General features: G+C 47.1%; 1 protein-coding gene across 1 annotated transcript; it reads left to right on the top strand.

Annotated features, from left to right (window-relative positions):
- The first annotated feature begins 1,533 nt into the window (after positions 1 to 1,533).
- PROKR1 (prokineticin receptor 1) lies at positions 1,534 to 11,753 on the top strand. Its single transcript, XM_006201535.4, has 2 exons — positions 1,534 to 2,018; positions 10,530 to 11,753. Exons 1-2 carry the CDS (start codon positions 1,534 to 1,536, stop codon positions 11,224 to 11,226), a joined length of 1,182 nt encoding a protein of 393 aa, XP_006201597.1. The 3' UTR covers positions 11,227 to 11,753.
- The last annotated feature ends 366 nt before the right edge of the window (positions 11,754 to 12,119 follow it).

Raw genomic sequence — 12,119 nt, 5'->3', positions numbered from 1 at the left:
ACCTGACAGGGGCAAAGGGCAGGGCCTGAGAGGGGCAGAACTGATGGCTCCGAGGCAGAAGAAAATCTGAGAAAAATGGAGGCGAGGAGTTGGGGAAAAGAGATGGGACTAGGGCTGAGCCTCCCCCAGGGTGCAGGGGACTTGAGTCCTCCCCGCAAAGACAGGCCCCAGATGTGTCACCTTTGAGGAATGCAGGCAACAGGCTTTCCTGGGGGATCCTGGCTTGGGGGGGGGGGGTCTTCCTTGTGCCTCGCTTTTCCAGGAGCCACAGATTTCCACACTCCCCTTCCCTCTGCGGGTTTCCTGACCTCTGTGGAGCTCTCCAGACCCCAGCCGTCTCCTTACATCCCAGCAACCTAGTCTGATGTTTGCAGGCTCTGGGAGGGACGGGGGCTGCAGCGAGAGGGCAAGGGTCTGGGGGACTCTGGCTCCCTCCTGGTTCTCCGTCCTGGCAGTGCAACTGACAACCCTCTCCCAGGACCCCAGCCCCATCCTGTGCTGTGGTCCAGTCATCTGGATCAAGATTACCCTCCTCTTCCTGGTAGCTGACTGAGGAGGCCTGAGTGGGTCCTCACTGGTAACTCCTTGCAGCCCTAGGGTGTAACATCCTCCTTCTCCAGGGACCTCGGTGCTTTACAGACATCATTGATTTCTTGCCTGGAGGATGTTGAAACTCTGAGCAGTTAAGCTATTTGTCTCAGAACATACAACTAGCCAGGGGAGGATTTCGCTCCAGAGTCCTCTCTAAGCCGCTCGGTGATTAAGCTGTGACTTTACCCCTGTAGTTCTGTCTGGGGACAGGCCTTGGTAAATACTGTGCCTGGCTTCTAGGGTCACAGCAGACTTGGATGTGGGAACAGGAAGCCCAGTAGGGAGAGGGGAAGGCGGCCACTAGATAGACTCTGTGATTTTTAAAGCAGTGTTTTCCCAGAAGGAAGGAGGCCAGCTCATGTCTCAAATCCTCCCCTCTTCCATGGTATTCAGAATAGTTTCTTTTAAGCCACAGAATGGGACAATTCCACAAAGACAAAGTTCAGGCTGTTGGGACAAGGAACGGAATTTGGAGTCGGTCACTTTAATTCTCTTCAGCCTCCCCACACTCCTAACTTTGATCCCCTAGAAAAAGTGCAACATTTCAGTCTTTGGTGGGATAGAAATAAACGGAGTCAGTGCCTATTTGTCTCTCGAGCAGCCTGACCTTTCCTGGGTGAGTGGGGTGTGTGGTTTTGTTCATTTGCTTCCTTCCACTGGTTCCTTTATTTCCACTCCATCTCCCAGTATTCACTCTGAGCAGGTGGCTAATGGATCAGCTTAGGTTATAGGATGGTTTAAAATTTGGCCAGGTTCACTTACGTATGTAGCTAATTGTTTGTCTTTCAAAGGCTTAGAATGGAGCTTGGTTACTGGACCCCAAGGATGACATGCTGACTCATTAAGGGAGACCTGAGTGTCAGCAGAAAGGAGGGACCTCAGCCGCTTGACATCACCCCAGAGGAATTCCCAGGAGTGTTACTCAAGGCTTCACCTGGCCAGATGGAGGTCACCATGGGGGTCATGGATGAGAATGTCACCAATACTTCAGCCAATTATTTTTCTATGCTCGACCCCCATGGAGCCCACACTGCTTCCTTCCCATTCAACTTCAGCTATGGCGACTACGATATGCCCTTGGATGAAGATGAGGACGTGACCAATTCCCGGACCTTCTTTGCTGCTAAGATCGTCATCGGCATGGCCCTGGTGGGCATCATGCTGGTCTGTGGTATTGGCAACTTCATCTTCATCACTGCCCTGGCCCGCTACAAGAAGCTGCGAAACCTCACCAATCTGCTCATCGCCAACTTGGCCATCTCCGATTTCCTGGTGGCCATTGTCTGCTGCCCCTTTGAGATGGACTACTACGTGGTGCGCCAGCTCTCCTGGGAGCACGGCCACGTCCTGTGCGCCTCTGTCAACTACCTGCGCACCGTCTCTCTCTACGTCTCCACCAATGCCCTGCTGGCCATCGCCATCGACAGGTGAGTGAGGGCTGGGGACAACGAAGGAAGGGGCTGGTGTAACTGATGAGAGGTATCTGTGTTCCCCCGAGGTGTGGATGCATGGGGGCTCAAAGGTGGTCCGATTATTGAACAGTGAGAAGAGTTCTAGTTTTTGCAGCTGTAAGCAGCAGGAGGTGGCAGAGCCCCCTGGAGTTGAGCAGTGGGACAGCTCTGGGTCCCACTTCTATGGACACACTCCTAGATGTTGGATCTGGCCAAGATTTAGAGATAGACAGCGACAAGGAGGTGTGGAGGGGCAAGGTTAAGTTCCTGGAAATCTTGAGGAAGGTCTCTATCTCATCAAGACTTCCTCTACTAAAACATCTCTCATCAAGGCTACAATTGCTGGTGGTGGTGTCATTGCTGCCATCCCACACATCCACAAATCTCTGATTGGGAAGAAAGGGTAACAGAAGACTGTCTAAAGGATGCCTGCGTTTCTTATTATCTTGGGACTCTAAATAAATACTCCAACAGCTGTCCAGTGTTGGTGGTTCCAGTGGACTGTATCTCCAAAAAATATAATTTTGTCTTTTTGTTATTCTGTTTGAGCAAGTTGGAAGCTTAATTAGATTTACAACCAACCAAAGGTCTGCATTCGAGTCTTAACCATATTCAAGTGTTACTGTGGCTTCAAAGAACCTACTGATTCTGAAGTCATGGGTTTTGATTGAGTTGAGTGTTTTTTTTTTAAAACTGGATTTTCATTGTGATGCAGAAGTTCTAGTAACAAACATTTGGTTTTGTACAGACATTATGTCCCTACTAATGACCCTACTGTTGCTGAAAGATCGGCCCCTGTTCCTGACGAGCTGAATAACTCAGAGACAAGGTCTTGGAGCTTTGAAGAAAAGAGGCAGATTTATTGTTTTGCCGGGGAAAGGGGACTCATAGCAGGCTAGTGCCTTCAAAACTGTGAACCCGTCTTAGGGTTGGGGCTTACTGATTATATAGTGAACAAGTTGGGGTGTAAAAGGGGATATTAATTAACAGAAGTCTCTGGTAAAGCTTCCTCCGGAATCTTGGCGTGTCCACCCGGTGTCATGGGGCTGTCCAGTGGTCCGGAGGGTTATCAGCCCGTGACCTTCTGTATCTGATCAGACTCATCAGGCGCCAGGAGGAACTTCAGAGGATCTGGTCATTCTCCTGACATTATCGTCCCATGACTCCCTTCCTGGGGGAGTGACTCAAAATCCAAACATGATTGTAAACTTCAATTACCAGAGTAAGGCAGAACAAACAGGAAAATCAATAGCTCTGACTCTAACAATGGGCCTGGGGCTGGGAGCCATGTCCGATCAGTCAGATCTGCTGACTGCTCTCAAAGCAAACAGCAAGTATACGGCCAAGAATTAGTTAGCCTAAGCGCGGCCATTTTATTATTTCTCCCTCACTACTAGCACCGGTTGATTTTCAATCAAGTTCAGGGATTTGTTTTGAAAACAAACCAAAACAAAACAAAAAGGGAACATATGCTTACTTACTCTTTTTTGGTTGTTGCAGTAAAAGGTTTGTTCCTTTTCGTACACTCGCAGGCCACAGTACGGAAGGGCTGTTTCTGGTGATGGGAGATAAAGACACTGCGAGCAGCCTATGCAAATCTTTCTTATGCATCTTCAGTCTCGTCATTTAGTCTAATCACCTGTGCTCATGGGCCAGAGTGGTTTTTGTTCCCTTGGGACAATCTTTGCGGGCTCCTCTGCCCCAAGCCCGACTCTTATTAGAAAACAGCTTGTTCCAGTGTTGAGACGGTTAGCTAGAGGGTCTGATCGGGCCTCTGTGTACTTGGACCTGAACAGCCCGTCTCCCTCCCTTAACCCAGAGAGCCTGGCGCACAGATGCCCTTCGTGCTGCGTGGCCTCAGGGTTCTGGGGGAGGTCAGCCTGCCCCTTACAGACAGGACATCCCAGGACAGTGTTCCCGGGAGGGACACAGTGAACAGACCCTGTTTTCTGAAGCCATCAGCAGGACAACCAGGCATAGAGTACCTAGAAGTAAGCCACTCCTTAGGAAAGAGGGTTGACAAGGAGCCTGGCTTTAAAACCTAGAAGGTGGTCAGGGAGTTGGCACGTTAAACAGCCCTTGGTCTGCCATCCGCAGAAGGTATTCAGAGGTGTCATCCCTGGAGAAGGCTGCTTCTCCTTGGCCAAGGTCCTCCACGTGAGTCTCCGAGCCCCATGGAGTTCTGTCCACCCAGGAACGGACCCTGGGGGAATCCACCAGAAGGAGCACGAAGGTCAGTCAGGCAGAGTATGTGCCCTCAAGAGCTCCTCCCAGCTGTCAAGAAGGATCTCCAGGGACCCTGTCTCTGAAAGTGGAAGCTGCCACCAACTCTCTTGGTGCATGAATGGGACAAAACATATGGGGTCATTTCTGGAAGTTTCATTCCATCAAGACATCTTTTCACACGGAATGCTGTCAGCCACTGAGTGGAGTAAGCAGGTGCCTGCTGTGGGGTGGGACCCCGCTCCTGGGGAGAGACCCATTTTTATCACACGGGCTGATTCATCGAGAAGGGTAACACTGCACGAAGAAGTGGCTTCAAGGGTAATGGAAGCCAGGATAACATTAGGGCATTGGGCTATTTTGAACACGTAAGAGATAATATTTTTGTCATATCTGCCTCCATCTACTGAACGCTTTAAAACTCACGTTCTACTTTCATACAAAACTCAACTTATCTGAAATAGTGCCGGCATTTCTCTTACAGGGTGAGTTGATACAACGGAATTTAGAAACAACAAGAAAGATAAATTGGGGAACGTGCTTTGCACATGGAAACGGCTATTGTTTAGAGTGGGGTGTTGACTGGAAACTTCCACCCAGACACTGGAGGAAGGCACTGCTGTCTGCGCAGGACCATCAATGGCCTTGGCCAACTGACTGCCTGCTCCAATGCATCAAGTTCCTTTATTGAGGATTGTGATCTTTGCTTCACTTTAGTTTTATTTTTATGTGTTTTTACCATCGAATTTCAATTTTTGTGGTCTAGGGCCTCATGTGCTCAGCATTTGATCAGTGGTTTTCAGGTTTGGTTTGGTGTGGTTAGTTTTAGGCAACTAATTTTGACCTTGATATAACAAAAACACCCACAGTTATAAACATGTATTTATTTTAAAAGGAATTTCTGTAGAAATAGTGTGAGCAGTTATTCTGCCTGGATTTAAACTCCCACTGCACCATCCATGAGCTGTAAGGCCGTGTGTAATTATTTGACCTCCCTCCGCCTCAGTTTTCTCATGCATAAAATGGGAATAATAAGAAAACCTCCTGTATTGGGTTGCTTTGAGGGTGAAATGAAATAATATATGTAATTGTTTAGAACCAGGCTTAAGACAGAGTAAGCACTCCATAAACAGTGGGTGTGGCAATTTGCAAATTAACCCTTAAGGGAATGACAAGAAAACCAGGTAAACTAATGACTATTTCCGACTTCCTAACCTGTTTGCTTCCCCTGCAGTGATTGTTTTTATGATGTGATTTTTAAAATGTGATACAAAGTTTCTAAGACACACAGCTCTCAAGATACAGTAGAACAGAAAAAGAAAAACCCGAACCTGGCCTTGTGAAGACTGAGAAAGATCATTCCAGACAAAGGCAATTCTAAGCGCAAAGGCCTCGAGTCAGGAGCAAACCTGAAGGTTCTAGGAAGAGAGAGAAGGGCCTGGTGGCTGGCGGGAAGAAAGCAAGACTGCAGTCAGATTAACCGTCTGCCTCGTGCATGATGCCCTCTCTTGCTCCAAGGACCTCTAACAACTCCCTTGTCTACAAAATATGGCCTGAACCTTTTCATCTGCTTTTCCACCGTTTTGTTATTGAGCTCCGGACTGCCTGGCAGTCTCATGCTGGGTAAACACATTGATGTCCTGTTTTCCAAAAAAGGTTGCAATCTTTTCAAGGACCGTCACCATGGTTTATTACGTGTCTGTTCATCCAGTGCCTCAGATACTTGCTGAGGGCGAAGTTTTACTACAATGCTAGGTGCCCAGAATTCACAGGCAGCAAAAGGTTACAAAAGAAGTAAGAGGAGCCCCGATCCCTGCTCTGGGGAAACTTCCCATCCAGAGTGCGGGAAGGTGGGGGGCTAAACTATGAAAGAGTTAGAAGGTAAGTAAAGGGTCAATTTTAAATGAAATTTTGAGAAAGATGAGATCATTGTGTATTAGAGTAGTCAGCGGAGGCTTCAGGCAGGAGATGGACTTTTACCTGGCCTTCAACAAATGATCAGCAGAGGTGAAGAAAAGATTTCTAAGAGGGTAGAACAGTGTTTGCAAAAGCCGAGAGGTGAGGATGCCTGAGGTGAGCGTGAGGTCCCGTGGGGAGGCGTGTGGGACAGGACATGGAACATAAGGAGAGTGGAGACCCAAAAGAATAGGGTCTTATTCTAGAACATCACAAAATCCAGGCACAGAGAGTCAGACCTGAGGGCAGTGGGGAGCTGAAAAAGACCATCAGAGGACTCTGTCCCCCCCAGGTCTGGGTTTCCTCTTTGATGTGGGGACACCGGCAGTGTCCTCCAGGTGTATCTCTTGGATCTCAGGCATGTGGGGCACTGGGAGACCCTCATTTCTTTTTTTACTGAAGTATAGTCAGTTTACAATGTTGTGTTAGTTTCCACTGTACAGCATAGTGATTCAGTTATATATATACATACACACATAGATTCCTTTTCATATTCTTTTTCATGATAGGCCATTACAAGGTATTGAATATAGTTCCCTGTGCTGTACAATAGGACTTTGTTGTTTATCTGTTTTATATATAGTAGTTAATATCTGCAAATCCCAAACTCCAAATTTACCATCCCACCCCCGCATAACCATAAGTTTGTTTTCTATGTCCATGAGTCTGTCTCTGTTTTGTAAATAAGTTCATTTGTGCCCTTTTTTGCCTTAGATTCCACATATGAGTGATATCATATGGTATTTTTCTTCCTCTTTCTGGCTTACTTCACTTAGAATGACAATCTCCAGGTCCATCCATGTTGCTGCAAATGGCATTATTTCATTCTTTTTGTTTAATGGCTAAGTAGCATTCCATTGTATATATACACCACGTCTATTTTATCCAATCATGTGTCAGTGGACATTTAGGTTGCTTCCCTGTCTTGGCTATTGTAAATAGTGCTGCTGTGAACATTGGGGTGCATGTAGCTTTTTGAATTAGTTTCCTCTGGAAATATGCCCAGGAGGGGGATTGCTGGATCATAGGGTAAGTCTATGGTCATAGGTAAATTTTTTAAGGAATATCCCTCCTTTCTTCTACCCAGAATCCAAGAGGAGCTGGCCAATCCGCCTGCCCATCGGCAGCTCTCCTGTGCTGCCTGGATGAGGCAGCCAAGGCGCGAGTAACAGTACTCAGCCGTAGGAAGCACAGATGCTCCCTGGTGACCTTATTGGTTGGGGCCAGCTGGCCCAAGGGGCAGGTTGTGCATTTGCTACCCATCCCGTGACCCACCTAGTCGCTACTGTGACCATTTCCATGACTAGATCTGGGGCTGAGTCCTGGGGACAGAGAGGGAGCTCAAATGCTCTTTGCTTTCTTTTTTCTTTATGGTGGGGGGAGATAATTAGGTTTATTCATTGATGTATTCTTAGAGGAGGTACTGGGGATTGAACCCAGGACCTCATGCATGCTAAGCATGCGCTCTACCACTTGAGCCATACCCTCTTTGCTTAATCACCTGGCCCACAATCATCACACAATTACTGATCAGGCATTTCTTTGTCCAGCAGCCTTTATTCTTTGTTCTCTGGGAAATGCTGGCTCTCAGCGGATCTTGACCTGAGCCATTGTAGTGGTGGACACGCAGGCCAAGCCAAGGGCATACTCATAAGCAAAGAAAAATAGCTGCCAATTGTCTGACTCCTTTTTGGAACATCGATAGGTAGAAACCAACTATGAAGAAAAGAGGAGAGGGTCTGCTAAGATGCCAGGATGGCAGGAGGAAGGGGTATGGCTTGCTCTGGTTGGAAAGAGAAGGAACAAATGGCAGATTGGAGGGCCCACTGGATTTGGAGCAAGATCCAGAAGGCTCTGCATCATGGTTTTGTCAATTACTAGCCATGTGGCTTTCGACAGGTTATTTAACTTCTCCAAACCTCAGTTTGCTCATCTGTAAGATGGGCATCTTTGTTCCCTTAGCCATTCAACAGGGTTGGAGTTATGTGGGTATTGTAAACTGCTTTACAAACTTAAGCAAGTATCACCAGTAATGGAGTTGTGCGCCTAGCATAACCAAAGCTGGTGGCAATCCTTGAAACAGTTTTCTGCAGTGTGCCTATTGGCAAACGTATTTGGAAGGCCTCCTGCACACTCCTGGTGCTAACCTTGGGGACGGATGTGGGGTGATGTCAGGATGAAATAACTAGGTAATCACAGATTACCTTGAAGATTAAATTTTGATGTGAAGATAAATAAATCCACTAAAACAAAAAGTAGTAGAGAACTTGCAAATGCAGTATTTGCCAATAACAAGTGACAGAAAATTGCTGTGTATACAGAATAGCTCTGAAAAATACATTTGGATACGACCAGTTTCTTGTATATTAATAGCCTATGTTATGTGCTGTGTCTCACTGGAGCCTCAGAGTACCTCAGTGAGCTTGGCCGTGCTGTTGATATTCCCATGTTACAGATGAGGAAATTGAGTCCACAAGCTAAGGAAATGACAAATTCACATAGCGAGTTTGTGGCAAAGCTGGGATTAGATTCTTGGTATTCTGACTCCTAGATCAGCATTCTCTTCTACGTGTTCGTTGAATAAACACTGAGTTTGAAACATCATAGACTTAGGGAATGACTAGTGGGCAAAGAAGGAATAGAACTATAGAGTGAACACTCACAGAGTAAGCAAGTATGAATATAGACATATTCTTTGGCAGAGCAATCAGCAGAACGCGGTGGAGGAGAGAGATGGTGGGAGCAAAAGCTCTAAACTCTTAGTTTTGGTTATGACTCAGAGGAGGTTTGGTGCCCTCCTTATTGCAGGAGCACTGGGGTCTTTACAAAGGCCCTTCGTGTGTGCGCACGGACAAAAGCATTGGCAACACCCCACAGACACTCCCATTCCACTGTCAGCATCCACCCTGGGAGACCGGTGAGTGCCAGCGATTGTTGCTGGTTGTGGAGCGTGTCAAGCAGCCAGCTGGGTGTCCAGAGGGTGGATCCAACCCATCCAACTTCATCGAACATCTGGGAGCTAGAGCAGGAGTCTTGTTCCCGTGAAGTCTCCGAATGACACTCAATGGAGTTGGTTGTCTGTGTGGTGGGGAGGGTCAGGAGCAGCAAGAATATGATCAGAACAAAAAATTAGAAGGAGCCTCCTCTTCCAATCAAAATCCCAAGAAATATGACCTCAAAGGGATTGGCTGCAATGGAAACAGCCTTGTGTGGCTTTCCCTCGGGCCCCTGTCACGCTGGCTCTTGGCTCCACCTGGGACAAGCTGTGGACATGTGAGAATGTGTTTATTTCCAGTGTTGATTACTCATTCCCACCCACTTCACTTCCCATCTTTCTCTTCTCCCGCGTCTACCGCCTGCCAGACACAGAAAGTCTTCCAGGAAACTAGAGCTCTCTGCATAAGTATGTGTATTCTCTCTGGAAAGGAGGCTTTCATGCTGCACAGATGACTCACATCCCCAAGAAAGTGCTCTCTCTTGGTTCCTGGACCACTGTGCTAACAGCCGTGTGGTTTTGGGGGAAAGAACAAAAGCAATATCTTTTACTGTCTGTTGCTTGGTGGTTTCAAAAACGTGTTCATATATATTCTCAATTGATTTTCAAGCCAACCATATGAGATAGGGTTAAATGTTTTCTATCCAGAGTCCTGGGGTACATGACCTTGAGAAAGTCACTCATCTCTCACTAAGCTCCATTTTTCAACCTGGAAAATAAGATGAATGGTCACATGCTTTTCCTCTACCTTTGCATGGAGAGCAATATTTTTTAAAATGTGGAATGAAGACAAAATTTTGCCCACTGTTTCTAACAGAAAGGGCAAATTCTCCCAACAATTCTTCGGAATGATCAGATCCTTTTAACTCTAAACTGTGGGGGTAATTAGGATGAATGACCCTGAAAACAGGAAGGATCTGGGAACAGTGCCAGTCTAGAAACTCGTAGGAGATGTTATTACTATATTTAATAATAATAGTTACCATTTATTGAGTACATACCACTTTCAAAACTGTGCCAGAAATAGTATATATATTATTCCATTTAATCTTTAAAAACAAACAAAACAGAAAAACGTTTGCAGATAAGCAAATTGAGATTCAGGGAGATTAAACAAAACATGCCTGAGCTTGCACAGCTTGTAAGAGGTGCAGCTGGGTCTGGCATTCAAGGCTCCCCTTCCCGAAGCCCACCTACCATTGCTCTTTCCTCCACAGGTACCATTTGATTTGTGGCTCAGTGTTGCAAAAATAATATCATCTTCCAGCGCTTCCTCATCCCAGTGGTTGATCCCATTTGTGTTCTTGTCCTAGATATCTGGCCATTGTCCACCCGCTGAGACCCCGGATGAAGTATCAAACAGCCATGGGCTTGATTGCCTTGGTGTGGATGGTGTCCATCCTCATTGCCATACCTTCAGCCTACTTCACAACCGAAACGGTCCTCATCATTGTCAGGAGCCAAGAGAAGATCTTCTGCGGCCAGATCTGGCCGGTGGACCAGCAGATGTACTACAAGTCCTACTTCCTCTTCATCTTTGGCCTGGAGTTCGTGGGCCCGGTGGTCACCATGACGCTGTGCTATGCCAGGATCTCCCGGGAACTCTGGTTCAAGGCCGTCCCTGGTTTCCAGACGGAGCAGATCCGGAAGCGACTGCGCTGCCGCCGGAAGACGGTGCTGGTGCTCATGTGCATCCTCACCGCCTATGTGCTGTGCTGGGCGCCCTTCTACGGCTTCACCATCGTGCGCGACTTCTTCCCCACTGTGTTCGTGAAGGAGAAACACTATCTCACGGCTTTCTACGTCGTCGAGTGCATCGCCATGAGCAACAGTATGATCAACACCGTGTGCTTCGTGACTGTCAAGAACAACACCATCAAGTACTTCAAGAAGATCATGCTACTCCACTGGAGGGCTTCTTACAATGGAAGTAAGTCCAGCGGTGACCTTGACCTCAAAACCATGGGGGTGCCTGCCACTGAAGAGGTGGACTGCATCAGGCTGAAATAGCTCCACCCTCTCAACGTTTAAACACAGAACAGGACCTTTGGGACACTGACCGGTGTGCTTAGGTACACACCATCAACCAAGAACTCTTGGTTTGCTGCAGAGGACGCAGTAAATGGACAAACATGGGAACACTGTATTCAAGGAGCTCCGGAATTTCTAAAACTGGTGGGACTAGACACCATTACCGGTGGCTGACACTCACTGAGCATCTAATTTGTGCAATGAGTAGGCACTGGTGAAACTTATATATGTTGATGACATTTCATTGACAAAAGAAATAGGGATTAAACCAAGAAACATATTGGTACACAGACAGTTTGGAATAATGGGGTTTCCAGAAGGCAACCACAGTAGGCATCTAAGGCCGTGGTACATGTGTTTGTAGGGTGAGGGTCTCTCTGGACCATCTCAGCTACTCATCAGACACTGATGCAGCCCAACTCTGGGACGGTTAATAAGCTTGAGTTCACTCCTAGCATTTGCAGGGCTGGGCAAGAATACAAAAATCCTCCTGGCTCTTTCTGGAAACTTCTCTTCTCATCCCTGGTCCTGACTCTCACCCTGGGCCCCCAGGAAAGAAACGGGACATCCAGATGGTTGGAGGGGTACCCAACAATGAGATTCAGTGCACCTATAGGCTTACTGAGGGCCCGTCCCTCTTTCTAGCTCACCTCCTTTGTTTGGCATTTTGAATTTTGGAATTTGCAAATTTGGAACCAGAAGATCTGATCCAGCCTTGGCTCCATCACCTGTGCGGACAAGGTAAAGCCCCTCGGTGGGGATGAAGACCATCCTTGTGATAGCTACCAGTGAGGTGGTTGTGAAGAGCCAATGAGATAATATATGGGAAAACTCTTTCAAGCATGCAAGTAATCAAAAGAATGAACCAATAT

Source organism: Vicugna pacos, chromosome 15, assembly GCF_048564905.1.
Source record: "Vicugna pacos chromosome 15, VicPac4, whole genome shotgun sequence".
Taxonomy (NCBI): domain Eukaryota; kingdom Metazoa; phylum Chordata; class Mammalia; order Artiodactyla; family Camelidae; genus Vicugna; species Vicugna pacos.
This window is presented reverse-complemented; position numbering and strand designations above follow the sequence as displayed.